General features: G+C 36.4%; 1 protein-coding gene across 2 annotated transcripts in view; it reads right to left on the bottom strand.

Moving 5' to 3' along the window:
• LOC121419222 (serine/threonine-protein phosphatase 2A 56 kDa regulatory subunit epsilon isoform-like) overlaps positions 1 to 16,017 on the bottom strand; it is a 79,776-nt gene extending 63,759 nt beyond the window's left edge. The window contains exons 1-2 of one of the 2 annotated variants that reach the window (XM_041613581.1): positions 15,536 to 16,017; positions 14,936 to 15,122 (exon numbers count right to left, since the gene is read on the bottom strand). In XM_041613581.1, the coding sequence (XP_041469515.1) occupies positions 14,936 to 15,080 (145 nt within the window). In that variant the 5' untranslated portion in view covers positions 15,081 to 15,122; positions 15,536 to 16,017. Of the gene's footprint in view, positions 1 to 14,935 lie in introns of both variants that reach the window. The other variant, XM_041613580.1, reaches the window with a different exon arrangement.
• Positions 16,018 to 19,169: the final 3,152 nt, after the last annotated feature.

The raw sequence follows: 19,169 nt of genomic DNA, 5'->3' as shown, positions 1-19,169 counted from the left end.
ACACAGAGGGCAGTAACACAAGGCTGTGCTGCCTTCTACACATACGTTAGTTGGTACTTCGCTCAAATTGAACTTGCGCTTGTGATGTTTTCGATTCGACTGAATGGAGGAGTCAAGTGCAGTCACGATGTTTGGATTGTCATGATTATAGCGAAGTGGGGGTGAGATCGAGTTTTGTGACTAGAAGGTATTCATATTTTGTTGAGATTTTGGAGTTATTTCTGTTGCTGTTCTGAGCAGTTTGAGGAAAAATATGTTTTCTGTGATTTTCCGTTTGAAAAGCCACTTTCAAAAGGCTGTTACTGTGAATTCCATCAAATCGCGGAAAATCACTGTGTTCCTACAATAGCGGGTATTACCGACAATGAGAGAAAGTTTATCTATATCGCTAAGTGGCAAAAAACAAATGATTAAAAACAACACTAGTGGTAAAGACTAATCAATAACAGCCCTAAGCTCTAGTGAACAACAAAGCGATGTGGATGAAGGATAATTACATGTAGTGGAATACGCCAATGATGGTGAGTCGGACGAACTTGCAGAGTTGCTACCAACTCGCATGATAACTGCATGCAACTGCACGATATGCACCAGTGACAAAGTGACCATCACGTGAATCTATCACATTATTCAGACAAAATTACAAAATTTGAGGAATTCTTTTTTGATACAAAAATAAGGTTACAATTAAAATCATTTTTCTTATAACGATTAATATTTTGTTAATTCAAATATTTCAGATAAATTAGGATTAGATGTAAAAGATCAACCACAACATGCATGTACCGGGGGGGGGGGGGCACTCGACCAAAAAAGTATTAGGGATGTGCCGCGGCCGAGACAAAAAACGGGGGCCTTGGAGCGGGCTTATTGTAAAAAGGAGGGTCCTCGGAACGGGCTTCGGAACTACAATTTTGTGAAAACGGGGGTCCTTGGAACGGATCGCCAGCGTGTGAGTACGTGCGTATGCACCCCTATGGAGCGAACGGTTATGCATGCATGATGCAGCTAGCACGGCCTCCGCCGGGTGCGCTCGCCCAGAGACGATGGTCAGACAGCGCTCTGCGGCCGCTTTTCACAAAAATTGCAGCAGATCAATGCGACCGGAGCACAATTTTTTTTTCCGTACTTTAATGCGCAATAAAGCCATGTGCGCATGCGTTTGGACTTTGCCAAATTTGTACTTCACAACAAATTCAGCGCACACGGCGTAGTCTTTGCACACAGACTCTATTTTGCTAGTATGACGAGCCCACGTGGAATTATATGGTGCTATACGAGTCTGCATAGTTGTATGATTCAGACCCTAATGTCTACAGGCAGACTTTATTATTCAGACCCTGCAAGTATTGGAAATGTATTTCAACCAGACACTTGAGTGGTTTACATGGTTATTGATGGGCCTATGTGATAGAACATAAAACATTTTGTATTGTTTTATATTATTTAATTAGACCTTGTATTGTTGTCATATACCATACACTGACCGCTCTCTCTCTCTGTGCTTGTATATTTTGGGGGTTGATTTTAGTGATTTAAATGACGACTGTGCACATACACATAATCACTTCCTCTCTCTCGATCTCTCCATTGTCCAAATATCTCTGCTTTTTTTTTCATATCTCGCCCTGAACATAGAAATAATATCAATGAGACGCCCATGTCCACGTTTGATTTGTATTGTGCACAGTGATACTTGAATGTTCATCTCAGTCATGTGACCCTTTCTGGCTAAAGCTACATGTAATGGTAAAAAAGATTAGATGACCAATTCATTCAAAGTTGGCATTCCTCTATAGAAATATCCAGTACTTGTGTCAATTTTTGAATCTTCAAAAAAAGTTCATTCTCAAAAAATATTTGTCAATCCTGCAAGAAATAATGCCATTAATTTGACCAGATTTACACTAGGTAATACTCAATACTCATCTTCCAGTAGTAGTAGTAAGAAGATTTAATAACACATGCAATGATGAAAGATAATGCACGGTGCAATATTTCCCAGGGGGGGCCACTTACATGGATACCACGATAGGACGGAAGTGACCGAATCTGCGCTTATTTTGCTTATATCTCGGCATTTACACAATTTCTTCCAGAATCCTTTGGCACATATTTTTTTATTCATACAGACACTTGGGTGGTCATTATATTAGATTCTGTAAAGTCATTTTGAGATCGTTACCAGAACTGGAATTTATCTTTGAAATGGAAAAGGTGTTTACTCTTTAATCAGGCTCACTAAGTTTGCTTATGGTGGAATTTAAGTTCTCTAGATGTACGTGTATGATGACAATTTTTTTTATAGGGGAGAGTAGGTTAATTAAGGCCACCTTTTAATAATTCCAATCATTTCTAAATCTTTTTAATGCATTGCAGTAGAAGCATGATTTAGATGTCTAATACTAGGTCTCCATCAGACCTACATTACCCAAGAGAAATATGAGAACTAATCAATCTCATTTGCATTTTAATGAGTATTGTTATCAGGGGGCCTTATTTGCCCCCATCGATGTGGGGCATATAGGGCCCCATGATTAAAAACTATTATTTGCTGCTATATTAAAAGTAAAACTAGTTCAATTTATTTGGTACAACCACGGAACATTTTGATGTAGTAAATTGGCAAACGTGCTTCAAAATGGCTGATTTTGTGGACAACTCTCCATTTGTTTTGTACACAAATTTTCAGATTTTTCCCTCTATTTTATATATTTCACATTACCTCCTCCTGACCTTGACATATTTGGTGTAAAGGAGGCAAGATGCAATTTGAAAGATAATGAGGAAAATCTGAAAATTTGTGTCCAAAACAAATGGAGAGTTGTCCACAAAATCAGCCATTTTGAAGCATGTTTGCCAATTTTAGGATCCCCATAGAAAATTTTAAAAAAGAGTTTTCAAACTCCCATAACTTGTTTATTTCATAAGCGATTTTGATGAAACTTTTTTAAATTGTTCCTCTCATTTTACTATTTCCAATAAGTTTGCTTCTCTTTTGGGGTTTTGGTTCTGGTTGCACAAGATAGTAGCGCATGTGTACAATGGATTTTAGAACGTCAGATGGCAGCCCCCATAGGGTTCTTCGAACGAGTTACCTGGCGATGAATTATCAGTAAATTGGTGCTTATTTTACATGTTAAATTGTTTCCACTGTTTTTTAAATGGTGGGACATTGTATGAGAAATAGCTGGTCGATAATTTTGATTTCTCCAAAAGTTGTTGAAATTTACTTTCATTTTATTTTTATTTTTTCAAAACAACCACTTGCTATGCTTGCCTGATCAGGCAATTGACTTTAAAAAATGCTTGCCTGCACATCATTTCACTTGCCCTAGGCAAGCGGGGTTGTCGCACCCTTGTTCATTGCCTTCCATTCAGAAAAAAAGGGAAAGTGGTGATATTTTTTACAGGACTGGCATGTACAATAATGCCTCACAAAAGTAAACTAAGATCAAAGTTGATTCAAAATTCTTATTTTGAGCTGCTGCTAAGTTTGTACTCCTCCTGGCCATGTGCATTGATTGGGCAACATGTATGATATATTGTTTATATAAGTGCTCAAGATACATGCTAATGAGATGTCTCAAATAAAACACAAACAGCAATCCCCTAATCACTGGTAAACTTGAGAAGTGAGCTAAAAACTAAATGGGGCCTTATTTACCCCATGGCCTCAATTACCCTGGACTCTCCCCTTACCCCCATTTAGCGCCAAAGTTCTTAGAAACTAAATGACCTTTGAAATTGGTCATTAGGCCTAAAACTCACACAGGATGTTAAGTGATACCTGATTGCTCTATTAAATGTCCATGTTTCATGAACCATATCCGCAAAGTTTCAAAGTTATGATAATTTGATAAATACTTTGACATGGTCAAAGTTTGTGGACCCTAAATGACCTTTGACCTTGGTCATGTGATCCAAAACTCAGGCGAGATGTTCAGTGACATACATGTACCATTTAATACCCTTATGTCCATTTTTGTCTCACCTGCATAGCAGAGTGAAACTATAGGCGTCGCTTTTCCGACGGCAGCGGCGACAGCGGCGTCAACATCAAATCTAAACCTGAGGTTAAGTTTTTGAAATGACATCATAACGTAGAAAGTATATGGGCCTAGTTCATGAAACTTGGCCATAAGGTTAATCAAGTATTACTGAAGATCCTAATAGAGTTTCATGTAACATGACCAAGCTCAAAGGTCATTTAGGGTCAATGAACTTAGACCATGTTGGGGGAATCAACATCAAAATCTTAACCTGAGGATAAGTTATTGAAATGTCATCATAACTTAGAAAATATATGGACCTAGTTCATTGAACTTGAACATAAGGTTAATCAAGTATCACCAAACATCCTGAATGAGTTTCATGTCAAATGACCAAGGTCAAAGGCATTTAGGGTCAATGAACTTTGGCCGATTTGGGGGTATCTGTTGAATTACAATAAAAACTTTAAAAGTTTTTGGATCTCATTCATGAAACTTGGACATAATAGTAATCAAGTATCACTGAACATCCTTAGAAAGTTTCAGGTCACATGATCAAGGTCAAAGGTCATTTAGGGTCAATGAACTTTGGCCGAATTGGGGGTATTTCTTGAATTACCATCATAACTTTGAAAGTATGTTGGTCTAGTTCATAAAACTTGGACATAAGAGTAATCAAGTATCACTGAACATCTTGAGCACATTTTAGGTCACATGACCAGGGTCAAAGGTCAATGAACTTTGGCCATAATGGGGGTATCTGTTGAATTACCATCATAACTTTGCAAGTTTATTGATCTGACTTTTGACACTTGGACATAAGAGTAATCAAGTATCACTGAATATCCTGTGTGAGTTATAGTAGTTTTCAAAGTCAGCACTGCTGCTATGTTGAATTGCGTGATGCAGGTGAGACGGCCAGAGGCATTCCACTTGTTCATGAACTAGGTCCACAATTTTGTAATGTTTTGACAATTTAAAAAAATCAACCTTGGTAAAAATTTCAATGTTGTTTCCCTCCAACATGGTCTATTAAGGTCTTTGACCCTAAATGACCTTTGACGATGAACGTGTGACCTGAAACCAGGCAGATGTCATCCATCAACTAATTTGCATACTGTTTACTGCTCTGTAAAGATTTTGATGTTGATACCTCAAACATGGTCTATTAAGGTCCCTGACCCTAAATGACCTTTGATGTTGAACATGTGACCTGAAACCAGGCAGATGTCATCTGTCAACTAATTTGCATACTGTTAATAGTGAAATTAAGCGCAACTTTAAAATGCAATACATACATGTAACTTTTAATATTTTATTTTATTTACGGGGCAAGTGAAAATGACATGCGGGCAAGCATTTCTCAAAGTCAATTGCTTGATCGGTTAAGTGGTTGTTTTGGAAATAAAATATAAATAATTTTTAATCTTTTGGATAATCACAACTATCTCTCATTTAATGTAAAAAAAAAAACAGTGGAAACTGATGTAAAATCAGTGCCAAATACAGAAAATTTATCCCCAGGTGGGTGTTTCATAAAGCTGTTCGTAAGATACGAATGACTTTACGCAAGACTGGTGATCCTTTCTTGTGCTATGTGATATCCCTATGTAATTGAGTTATGACCCAAGAACATTCAAGTCGTGCGTAAAGTCGTTCTTAACTTTACGAATAGCTTTATGAAACACCCACCAGATACTTCGTTTGAAGAACCATGCCATCGCATCTTCCGATCTATGTGCGCATGCACTACTATCTATTTTGCAAAATACCTTGAAATTGTTTTTAGTTGGAAACTACCGAAAAAATGAAGAATATTCAGCTCTTTCCTGGCTCCGATTTTGATAATGTTACACTCAGTAAATATTTTTATTATTGTAGTCCCACATGCAGACTTTCATGATGTTGACCAAGTGCTAAATGATTAAAAACGATTTATGGAAATGAGCAGAATGTTCACCTATCTTTTTAGGAATGTTATTTCTTTGGCTTACTAATTAAGAAAGGTTAAAAGCTAGCAAGGTACGGGATCTTATTTTGAAATTTGCAGGAATAGATAAAATATTCTAATGGTAGAAAAGTGTATGAAGATACAGTGTATCTCCCTGAACACCTAATATTTCTTTCAAAATCAGAAAAATTCCTTCCCTTCTGATTAATTAAAATTAACCTTTTTGCCACAAAGCTTGTTTTCGAGGACATGAAATAAACAAATTTTTGCAAGAACATCTCAGGTGAGAAAATACTGAGATTTAAAAGAGTATTTTGGATATTCCTTGAAGTAGCTACATGCCTGGTTCAAAATCATTCTTTGTTCGGCCACTAAGCCCGAGTCGAATCGATTTTAAAATCGGTGTTCGATCGAGCGCTGGTGCAGATTTTGCAAAATCGGTGCAACGAAAAAAAAAAATGTCGGCCAGCCGATTCGTTGGTTCACACAATCAACCATCAAAATACATTGTAAACAGTAATGTCCAACTTGACTACTTTAATACTTGATTTATATTGCCCCCAAAATGAAACAAATTGTGTAATGATGATGCCTATTCACCATTAATTTGAAGTTTATTTCGATCATAGTTCGAGTCTTACTTGTCTGCTCGTGCCGAGATAAATATGCACGATGAATTCACGATGAATGGAAGTCATCGCCTATCGATCATGCATGCGCAGTACTGTGCGTTAATCAAACCAGAAAATGGCCGCAAATTGACGCGATCAACGTAAAATGAACCTTGCTTTCATGAACAATATCAATATCATGACCATAGACCATTATTTAATAGTAATATGTAACAATAATTTGCGTGTGATAATCATTAATATGAATTTTAAAAAATAATTATCACGTCAGGATTGATTCTCGAACATTGTCAACGTGCAGAAACTCTTTTCAAGATCATAATATCACCATATAATAACATTTTACATGACAAAACAGAGAAAATTGCGTTTGATATCTTTTCCCGTCAATATGAAGCTAGTTTGTGCCCAACTTTGGGCTCTGATTTCATGAATGGAAAATATGTCATACGTCATCGAACGCGCATGTGCATTGTGCTTCTTTTCTCGGAGACTTCCAGAGATGGAATAAAAATGAAAATAAGGCCAGTATACTTTGCTGTCATCGTCAAAATTTTTAGTATGGCCATAAAATCTTATTAAATCGTAATTATTTAACATCCAATAATAATTTATATGAATTTAGGGCTCGATCTGAGACATTCGTATTTATTTTGATATCATGCTCCTGTGTCTAAAATAAAAAATGGATTATCATATCAGGATTGATTCTCCAACATCTTCATAGCTCATATTCCACAATCTTTCCTCACAATCACTATATCAGCATTGAATACCAATTCAAATTACCATCCAGAGAAAATTACGTATTTATTCCCATCAATTTGGAGCTCGTTTTGGATCCAACTACCCCGCCAACTACACAATCTCAGGCAAGTTACATGTACAACGCTCTCCGCTGGTTGCACTTGTTTGCTGGCGCTGACAAGCACGCCTGTCGTTTCAGGAGAGTGACGGGGTTGGTGTGTGCGAGTCTGGACTGCGAATGCTAGTTGACTGAAAATCATTCGGATCGACTCTGCGTCATATTGTTCCATTTTAAACTTATACCTTATGTTGTCATCTGCAAATATCATTGTTGAAGATATTTTGGGAAGAATTCTGCATTGGTCCCCGGCTTTTTTTGTGTGTTTTGTGATCATGGAATATACAAACGAACTTTGCTTTGTCATCTGCTTGTGCACTCACCCGGCCAGCGCATACCGTCAGTGCATGCAGTGCGTGCATAGCACATCAACGCGACAGCCGGAGCAAAATATATTGACTCGATATTCCCAGCCTTCAAAATACGATGCATCGATGTTCGATCGAATTAAAGCTGTCGAACACCGGTTTTCAAAATAATCGATATGACTCAGGCTTATCGGCCACCATTCATACCATTAGTGATGAATTAGGGTCTGTACAGCAAACTACCGTGAGCGGGCCAATGTGGGTTCAGAGCAGATTTGCATTACACACAACAAATTGATAGAGAAAATTATGTATACGTATGTATGTAGGTCCCAACAAGTCCAAACCACAACCAAATTTGCATTTGAGCAACTTTGTTGAGTTGCCTTGTTTTCATGTAGATCAATTTTTTGGGGGGAAAACCCTTGTTAGGACTGAGCTGGACCTCGTGGGGAAAAGGCTATGCCACATGGAGGTATAGGCGGAGTATTTGATGGTTGGGGATGCTGAATTGAATTTCAGTGTAACATCCAAGGGCTCAGCAAAGGAAAGGCTAATGACTTGTAGTTGTAGGTAATACCGACAGACTGTGCTGTGGCTTTTTGCAAGAATCAGGTACTGACTACGCGTCTTTCACCTCGCGGCTTCCCACGTATTACCCGTGGTTGGTTTATTATCAAATATGATATGATTCCTGCTGAAAATTATAGCTCTGAATTTTGATACAGTGCCTTTGGAGGGTCAAGTAGTGTTCATGAGAAAACCAATGCTTGATGAGTTGAACTTGATCCCTATTAAAGTTTCTCAAGGATTTGCTATAAATAGTCCATCTGAAGTGTGCAGCCAAGTAACTGTGGTTTGGTACAGTGTACAAAAAAAAGACATTGAAGCTGCCAAGTCCTATTTGGACAATGTCTAAAATATTAAAGGAGGATAATATTGAAATCCAATATTTCAAGAAAAGGGAGTCATACGTGACATCATTGGCTACCAGACCATGCCAGATGATGCAAGTGACTATTGAGAATACCTTTCTTACAAGGAAAAATTATTCCATCAGTTGGGGATGCTGAATTGTAAACCCGTAAACTGTCATATACAGAGAGGGAGAAAGAGTTAAAGTTTTGAATGAAATCAGGCCACAAAAAGAATGTTTGAGTTGATGTCAATGCCAAGACCACATACATGTAACAACTCCTTCAAGTGCCTCCTCCTCCAAAGAGGAGAGTAGTACAAGCCCAAGTGTGACAATAATGCGGTATGATATAGGGAATGTGAGTTGATGGGCAAATGTGACCATAAACCAAGATTAAATTATTGGGGGCCCGTTTCTCAACACATGGACAAGTTAGTCATATCTTTATCCACCAACCACGGAGTTAGTTCCAATCTTACTAAACCTGTTTCTCGAAAGGCTTCCTAACTAGAATACCTTGATATCGATACTAACGGTAAAAAGAGCAGACGAGAGGTAGCCTTAGTCACAAAATAGCATAATTTTCAAAAAGAAAAATTATGAGAAAATAGCAAATATTGTGATGAATTGGGAGATACATCTTTTCAAAATTATAGCACAGGTAAATTATGCATCATACATATTTAGGCCATGAAGACTGGAGCAATCAATTGTTGGGAAAATTAAACTATGAATAATTCATTTCATGACTAAAGAAATCACATATGGACGTTGAGATGGGTACCCCCGGGATATTCAATTTTAATAGTTTACGAAAGTAAACCATGACGGTTTTCTTTGTAAAATATTGATAATTATACGGTATTTTATGGTTCCAAACATCATCAAAATATAATTTAACATAAACTTTTGAAATATTTGATACAGAAACATAGGATTTTACGAATTCTATGCATAAATAGAATTTATCCAAATGTTAATAGGGGTCTGAAAACGACGAATACGAGTTCAGTTATGGATGGCCTGACGTGGTAGAATCTTTATCGATTAAATCATTTTACTATTTCAAAATGAATGGTTTTGGGGTGTTCTACTAACAGTTTTTATAGTTTCTTTGTATTACAATTATCATTGAATGCATTATCCCACTTGTTTTGTGATGTACTTTCAACCTCTACGATTGATTACGTAAGATTATAATTTCAAAATTTCTATGCACTTTTGCATGTCATAGTCTACCCACATGATGCCACTACGTCATTAAGAAAGAAGTTATGACAGGTTCGGTGGTGTCATAAATATTTAGTGAGGTTGTTGTACCCGAACTTGGCAAAGAGGGCTTCATGAAACAGTTAGCGGACAAGTAGCTCGCTATCTAGTCAAGAAGTCAGACTTATGACGGTGTTGAGAAATGGGCCCCAGGGTGACACATTATCAACTTTGAAGAAGTCAGTTGTTTTGTAATTAAAGGTATTGTTTAACTTTGTGAGCAGCCGATTTAAAAAATTCTCAAACTAAGATGAAACATGTGTACAAGTTCATGTATTAGAACTAATAAACCCTGAAAACAACCATGATTGAGAATGAAAAGCTAAAACTACAAGGCAAACCCCGATTTTGTAAATGGGCGTCTTATAGACGCCTAAATATTACACATAAGTGTATGGGATGAAATTAAGATGGTTTTTCCGGTCACTTTATATTTCAATTTTTGAAGCACTAAATAATTATTTTCGAACGCAATTTTTTCTGGGCTTCAATTTTGTAACATATCACAGACACAGGTTACAAGTGTGACCTTCTAGCTCAGATTTTTTAAAAGTCAAACCAATGTTAACCAATCACTTTAAGCTTGTTCTTTGGTTGATGGGATTTCACTCTTGTACATCTTGCCAAAAATACTTACATTGTTGAGATAAATGTTGTATTTTTGCACTTGTCGTGTCACTCACGGTATATAGGAGGGCACCATTTTCCATAGAGGTTTGATTGATTCTGACTATATGTGCTAGATAGGTACACTATTTACTACATGTATGGGTACTCGCAGTACTCCTGGACAGCTACTTGAGCATGAATCCAATCATAAGTGATAATGGTCAGAAACCCATGTCCAAAATTTGTTGTGTCACTCACGCACCATTTTTCAATCATATCTACTGTAGAATTCAAATCAAACTGGTAGTGGCCTAACGTTATAGTGGCCCATGCCAGTCCTACATTCTATATAATAACTTCATGATTGATTCATAACCTTTAAGTTTAAAGTTAATTTTTGATGTTTTAATTTCTAATTTAATATTTTGGAGGCCATCGTAAATAAAATAATACAGTTTTGGTGGCCAGAACTGGCCAGTAATGGCCCAGTATGTTCATGTTATCACAGATATGGAAGCAGGAGACCGTCAAAAACACAGATATACGTCGTGTCGTAATTCAATTTACTACACGACGTAAATAATTACGTAGTGTAGCGATTCGAATTACTACACGACGTAAATAATTACGTAGTGTAGTAATTCAAATTACTACACGACGTAATTCCGAATTACTGCCTAACGATTTAATGTCATAACGTTAAATGAATTAGTGTCGCTACATCAAATAATTAAGGTCGTGTAGTTATTCGAATTACTACACGACGTAAATAATTACGTAGTGTAGTAATTCCAATTACTACACTAACTAAATAATTACGTCGTGTAGTAAATAATTACTACACGACGTAATTCCGAGTTACTGCTCAACGATTTAACGTCATGACGTTAAATGAATTAGTGTCGCTACATCAAATAATTAAGGTCGTGTAGTAATTCGAATTACTACACTACGTAATTATTTACGTCGTGTAGTAATTCGAATCGCTACACTACGTAATTATTTACGTCGTGTAGTAAATTGAATTACGACACGACGTATATCCGTGATTTTGACGGTCTCCTGCTTCCATACACGGACCTACTAGTACATGTAGGTCCATGATGTAACCACCACTATAAGTGTGGAGCTTTGTGTTATGTACATTACCCGTAATTACTCCAAAAGCTACAAATCTTGAACATTTAAAGCTTGTGGTCAAATATTTCTGTGTCTCAGCAACTGTCTTGTCTCTTGATGATTCAGTCTTGCAAACTAAACATGCTGATAGTAAAGCAAGCTTTGTGAACAAGAACAATGCAATAAAGATTGTGTTTGTTTATTAAGAGCATGTACATGTTCATGTACCTGGTTCACTTGCCCACTCAAAAATTATTGACAGTTCATTGGACGTTCTATACACACTACAGTACACTGCATTGTGCCAGCAATGTAAATATTCTGGACATCAATTCACTTGCACCATAAGATGATGCTAGGCACTTGCAATGTCTGTAACTGTACTGTATAATTGTGTGACTGCACAACTACATGCATACTGTGTGAATACCCATTCATGTAGGCTTATATATACCGTATGTTTAAACTGTCTATCCACAAAGTTGGGAGAGAAATTGTGACAACACAACTCAATACTACATGTAATTACATACACCGTAGTATGTATACACAGTAATCTATACGCTTACCACACATTTTACTGGAAATTTTGTGCCATTTAAGACTAATTTCTTTATTAGGTTGTTATTGTTTAGAATAAGTTATAACAGTCATTGATTTTTTTAAATGGATGTAAATGAACATACATGACCAAGAACATGTACATGTAGCATTGGTATGCTATATGTGTTTAAATGTCAATTAACTGTGGCAATTGAGTTGACAAAGATTCAATATAATATGCACACTTACTTGTGAAGTCCTACAGCTAAATGAGCAGAGTTTTTATTTAAAATAAAATACAAAATTTTTCGTTGCGCCGTTCTGATCCCATTGATCTGCTACAATGAGCTGCTATTTTGGTGATAAGCGGTCGCAGAACGGTGTCCAACCATCGCCTCTGCGCGAGCGCACCCGACAGAGGCCCGCTAGCTGCTGTATATCATGCACGCATGACGGTTCCATAGGGATGCATACACACTCACACGCTGGTGATCCGTTCCAAGGACCCCTGCTTTCACTAACATTTGAAGTTCCGAAGCCCGTTCCAAGAATCCTCCTTTTTACAATAAGCCAGCTCCAAAGCCCCCGTTTTTTGTCTCACCCGCGGCACACCCTACCACTTTTTGGTCAAGTGCCCCCCCTCGGGACAATTTGGTCAACCTAAATTGCCATAATTAAGCTTTACGGAAAGGTACCAATGCTACTTGGACACTGTGTCCATGTAACAGCACTACAAATATATGTTATTTGGTCAGCATGATGCTGTCACAAGCATACATGTATCGTTACAATGTTAATTTAAGGGTATAGTGACCCACAGGGACAGTCACATACATGTACATTGCCAGTTCAGATTGTCATAATACACTGTTACAATTTTTCAGGCATTTTTAAAAATCGTGATCATGGATGCTAAAGAAAACATACAAGAATGTACAAGTACAATGTAGCCAGTCAAAAAAATGTGGTCAAACATTGGACTCTAACCCCCCCCCCCCCTTCCATTACCTGCATCCAGACATCCTCAATCATTTTCCTTGCCCAAGATGCCCACTATTGAATATGCTGGTGGGGAGGGGGGGGGGGTCTATAGCATTGCACTATGACAGTTGGAATATTCACTTCCCCTAAATCACTTCACATTGTTTTACTTAATTGTGTAGTGGTAAATATTCTTAAGATCATGAGACCTACCCAAGAAGAAAATAAACTAAAAAAAATTCAACAATATCTGAACACCTCTTGATTTCACCACTAGATTTTGAAGGGGTCCTAATGCTATGCAATCAGTTTGTAATGCAGGGAAAAGCATTTGCTACATATCACAATTTCTCTGATCTATTAAGTTTTCAGATATTGTACATGTAGGAGGAAAATACTAGAAAGTAAATAACTGTAAACAGTTGTAGGAAAAAATAGGTAATCTCTTTTTTTGCGTGTTGTGTTTATGATTATTACAGCCTACAATGTATTTATTATATGCCCTAATATGGAAATTCACACTGGTCAATTTGTTATCTCCAATAGAGTGCATACTTTGTCATCAATGATTACGTATGCACCATAAGCGTGTGTAGCTATAGGACCTGTGTCAAGAAATTATTTTCCTGGTATCACAGTAAAATTCGCTCCCTATTAAATTCTAGACTGCCAGAAGCCCAGATGAACACAAAAAGTCTTTTGTCTGTAGTAGAATTTTACATACATGTAGGACTGTATGAAGGGGGCCCCATGTCTATGCATGCATGATTAAATATGAATTTATCTTTGTTCCACAAAAAATTTTAGTTGATAACCTAAAATTTTATAAAAATACTTTTTACAAATCTGGTGAAAATCTAATATTTAGCAATATAAGATAAAAAATTTTTTTTTTTGGGGGGGGCAATTCGGCCAGTCATTTTTAATCTAAATAAAAATTTGTTGCCCCATGCCAGTGCAACCATTCACTTTACACACGTTTCAAACATTTTGATAAGGGCTGATTTTGAGGCCATCACATGAAATGCCTGAAATTCAATTTTTTCCCACCATCTTATTTGCAGGTGTAAAGTTTGTGGTTGTTTAATACGTCATACGTGTCTTCATTTATTGGAATCGCACAGATATGTGCGAACAAAGGCCACTGTGCAGACTCAAGGCACCTTACAACAAAAATTAATTGAGGGCTTTTCTCTCATCTTAAATTGTGTAGATAGATACTGCCCAGACAAGGGGCACTGCGCAGACTTGGGACACCTTACCATATGATGGTGGGCCCCAAGTCTGCGCACCTAACAATTTGAGTTAAGATTTAACATGAATTTCTTCTTACATGTATTTCACAAAATCTTTTGGTTAATAGTGTTCCTTATATTATTAAAAGTGTACCAAATTTCTCATTAAAAAGTGAAAGGAAAAACCTCGGGCAGTCATTTTCAGATTGAAAAAAAAATGGTACCGGTACCCCATGTCTGCGCACTCATTAACTTTGCACACGATTCGGGGATTTTGATGACAAAGGCTGCATTTTGAGGCCGTCACATGAAATGCCCTGAATTCATTATTTTTCCACCATTTTGAGTCAGATTATTTTTTATGAATACCTGTCTATGTAGTGCATGCGCATGTGTAAAGTTCGTGCTCGTTGCGTATCTTCTGTAAGTAAAATCGCGCAGATACGCGGGTGCGCACTTGGGAGACCGCGCAGACATGGAGGAACTGACCATACATGTACATTAATCAATCTCACCTTTCAGCAAACTAAGTTGCTGAATATCTGTGTTGTTACTCAGTCGATATTGTGAAGAACCTTGTGACTTCTTTTGCTTTCCCTTGCGTAAGGATTTCTTGGCAAAGGGATCTATCTTGTCCACTGCTGTTGACCCAGATGACATTGTGGCCCAACAAGATGATAAAATTGCACAATGTTCACAGCTGTAGATCAGGGACAAAAGTGATGCATTGATGATTTAAAAATCCTTTTCTGAAATGTTATCAGTTCTATCCTTAAAGTTGAATTGAATTTTCGGCAAACGAGCATCAGAACTACGGAGGCTACACCCTGCCCAGACCATTGAAAGTCCAAGCATCAATTTAATAATTTTTCAAAAGTTCTATCAAGTCAAGTGTCAATCATTCTCTATCTCCACAGGCAGTATGGTTAAGCCTATTTTACAAATGAATAATCCTGTACCGTACTGTAGTTACCAAACTTCTATCCACTATGACAAATTCATCAAGCTGTTTTTATGAATGATTATACTTATAAAGTGTCCAAAAACTCCAGATCCCCTAACGTTACAGTTCTGAATCTGACTGAGTCTGAATGACTTCAGTCTAAATCTTGTCTTGACTTCAACTTCAAGTTCAGCTCAGCTGCGCTGCATAAAATTGCGGAAGATCTCACCAATCTCGACTTCTGTCCTCTGATTTTCGCGGAAATTCACCAATAAAGAGCTCAAAGGGATGTATAATCGTTCCTTATTACCATCATTGCTCTCCCTCGAAAATATTTCTTTCAAAATGGGCTGAACTGATGATAGATAGTCCTCAAGAAACATCCTCTGTCGGAAAACTCAGTCTCAGTCGGCGTCCGTTCATACAAGCTAGCTAGCTCAGCTCCGCTTTATGCGCTAGCTCGATCCGCGCAGCAGAACGCAGTATACAGTACATGCAATGCAGCTAGCTAGCGATCGCGAGAGTAGATCCGGGGTCGTTCGCATAATCAGCATAGGCTTTGCATGTGTTACATACAGCGCAGCCAGCGCTATCAGTCGAGGGCCATCGCGAGTTTGGGTTGCTAGCCGAGCTCTCTCAGTGACCTACTGATTGATCACGTGACCCTTTAAGGAACATCTTATTGGACGACACATCGTCAGCTCAGCAGAAGCATATAATTCCCTCATGCTCGAACCAAAAGAGGACGCAATACCAAAATCCTCAACTTTCAACAAAACAGTGTGATTGAAATTCTCATTTTCTGACATTTCCTTTTTTTAAAACAAATTATAAAGTTTTAGATATAAATGTTTTAATGCGTTGGATTCATCTTTGATATATGCTTCAAGGCAAAGTCCAGTCATTGATAAAAAGGTAAAATCAAAACAAGCATATCACTGAAAATTTTCCCTCTACTATAGAAGAAAGTTATAGCATTCTAAATATGCAAGTAAATGTGACACTATCTATTTTGTATTTTATTATCTGAAATATGAAATATTTTGATCCCAAAGTAAAGTAAAACATAATACTAATTGAACATTTGAAGTTAAATTATTGTAACATATTTCAATATGTTTTGGGGCTTAAAAATCCAAAATTGAAAAATATTTACTAACAATCTGAAGTTACAATAACAAACAAATAAATGTTTCAATATTGTAAACACTAATTGAAAAAAAATGGAAAGTGTATTTGCATATGGCACCACTAAATGTTGATATGGCAGGGGAGGCAAGACAACTAATGATGTCTCTTACACTTGTTTTCCTTCTAATTCCCTTTCTGTTTACCTTTGTTTTCACTATATGAAAACCTCTCTTGACCCCCCTCCCCCTGTAGCACCATCTCGAGCGTATAAAATGTCAGTATCCATTTGAGGGATCCACTCTTTCATTTACATTTCACCATGTGACAACTGCTTTATGAAATTAACAAAACTTTGCTTATTTTCTATCCCTGATTGATAGGATATATAGATTGTTTGTTCGGGAGTAATATACAGTGCATCCCAGAAAAAGTGAAACCGAGATTAAATAGATGATCGTCAACAAAACGGAATGTCGAGTGAGTTTGAACGCTAGCTGGTAAAACTCTTCATTTTATGAAATTATTGAAATTCAAGCCTTATTTCAAATAACCAGAATTTTGTTATTTCTTGTATGACCATTTTCTGTAATTGAGGTATCAAATTATTGAACTTTTTGAAAATGTGGTTTTCTTTTTGAAACCCAGATACAGCCTGCTAAATGACTGTTTGGTATTCCCTCTTCAAATTGTTTTTTACTCAATCATGCATGAATGAGAAATCATCTAAGTAAATTCAGATGAAAGAGGAGATTAGTAAGCTTTACAATGGTAGGGCGTTTGTCTATTGTATTTGTGATTTAGTATCTTGGTTTTGTTTTTTGTGGGATGCACTGCAACAGCTTAAAACTGGGACTTTTAAGCTGCATGGCAATGAGTGCTTATAAATTTAGTCAAATATGACATTAAAATATAAAAGCAATTTGAAAACTAAATAACACCCCCTCCCCCCCCCAAAAAAAAAAAGTTAGGCCTAATACCATTCATGATTATTTATTTGTTATTGCTAATATCTATGCGTTTTTGCCCCAATTTGTAATTCTAGCATTTATCTTTTTATGTTTCATGCATTATGATTATTGTGATTCATGTGTTGAATGAATATAGAAACACATGCTAAAAAATATAACCAACAAATTTTCATAAATTGGGTCCTCCTACATGTACCTCTCACAGAAATTGCAAATTATTTTTGGCATTAATGCAATTGTCTTTAAATATATACATCACCATAAATTTACTGACAAAAAACCCCCCATGACTTTGTCAAATTTGCATTTTGGGATATAAAACATCCGAATCCAAATAATATTCTGAAGATCTGTACACGAGTCAAAAATCTTAAATCTGAATTATTTGGCTAGATTTCAAAATTACTATGCTTTTAAAATAATCAAATTATATGCTATAGATTTTGCAACATGTCAACATGTTTCAAAGCATGTGGCAAATGTGCTCCCATATCCCTCTTTTTGGTTGTGTTATTACTTCTCATCTTATTCCTTACTTAGTAATTGTCTCAATCTTGATTCATTCATTCTTAACCATTCTGAACAAATAAAAATCAAAGGCCAACATTCTTGCATCAGGTTAATGTCACTTTGAAAATATAATTTTATTGAAGAATATTAATACATGACAGTGTAAAATGTCGGCTACGGCTCGATATTCCAATTTCGTTATTCGAAAGATTCCAATACTTTGAAGGTTTGATATTCTTAAATTTCTTATGGTTCAATATTTCAAAGGTTGATTGGTCTGAAAAAAAGCTTTTTTATTCCACAGGTTCAAAAGTCTGAAGATGAAATTTCCTACAGTTCCATTAGTTATTTTGCACTGACAAACTTCATTTCATTATCTGACCATCAAACCTTCAAAATAATGGAACTTTTTTTCATTTTCAGATAAGGTAACCTCATTCCATTATCAGATTACAAACTTCCAGAATACTAACTTAAATAAAAAACTAATTCAGATTACCAATCCCTATTTTTTTAGATCAATGATCTCTATATGTAACAAACATCCTGGTTATATGCAACTGACATGATTTGGAGTTTATAACAAACTTAAGGAGTATTACAAAAAAAAATTACCATGACATAACTATTAGCAGTTGCAATGATAATAATACAAGAAATATTAATGAACCAGAATTACTCCCAATGTGAATGTCCCAGATTTGCACACTTTAAAACGAGGATTTTTGTGCAGATGTTCCATATTTGCAAATTACATACTCTATTCGAGCTAAACCATCATAATTTGGGATGCTTTTTTCACAAGAATTATGCACCGAGTTACTTGTGCTTAACATTTTATACAAACTATCTTTTTGAAAGTTTTAATCAAAGACTACATTCTGAAGATGCTACAAAAGCAACACTTTGTATGGATAAATGCATGTGTCCTTTTTTTTGGGGGGGGGGGGGGTTATACATGTAAGTTAAGATCCTGAAAACATTACCCATTCGAAGAGATGACAGACCCACACCACTAAATAAATCTTTCTCAATATTGATCGATACAAAACGCTATTTATACGTATTTCAACATATTTTGAGTGTAAACTAATCCCCAAAATGTTAAGAGTAAACCCTTTGCAAAATGACATCATAAATTGTTTGATCATACGGATGTCCACACAAATATGAGGAAAAGACACCTTGTCATGTGTA

The sequence above is a fragment of the Lytechinus variegatus genome, chromosome 7 (genome assembly GCF_018143015.1).
Source record: "Lytechinus variegatus isolate NC3 chromosome 7, Lvar_3.0, whole genome shotgun sequence".
NCBI lineage: Eukaryota > Metazoa > Echinodermata > Echinoidea > Temnopleuroida > Toxopneustidae > Lytechinus > Lytechinus variegatus.
This window is presented reverse-complemented; position numbering and strand designations above follow the sequence as displayed.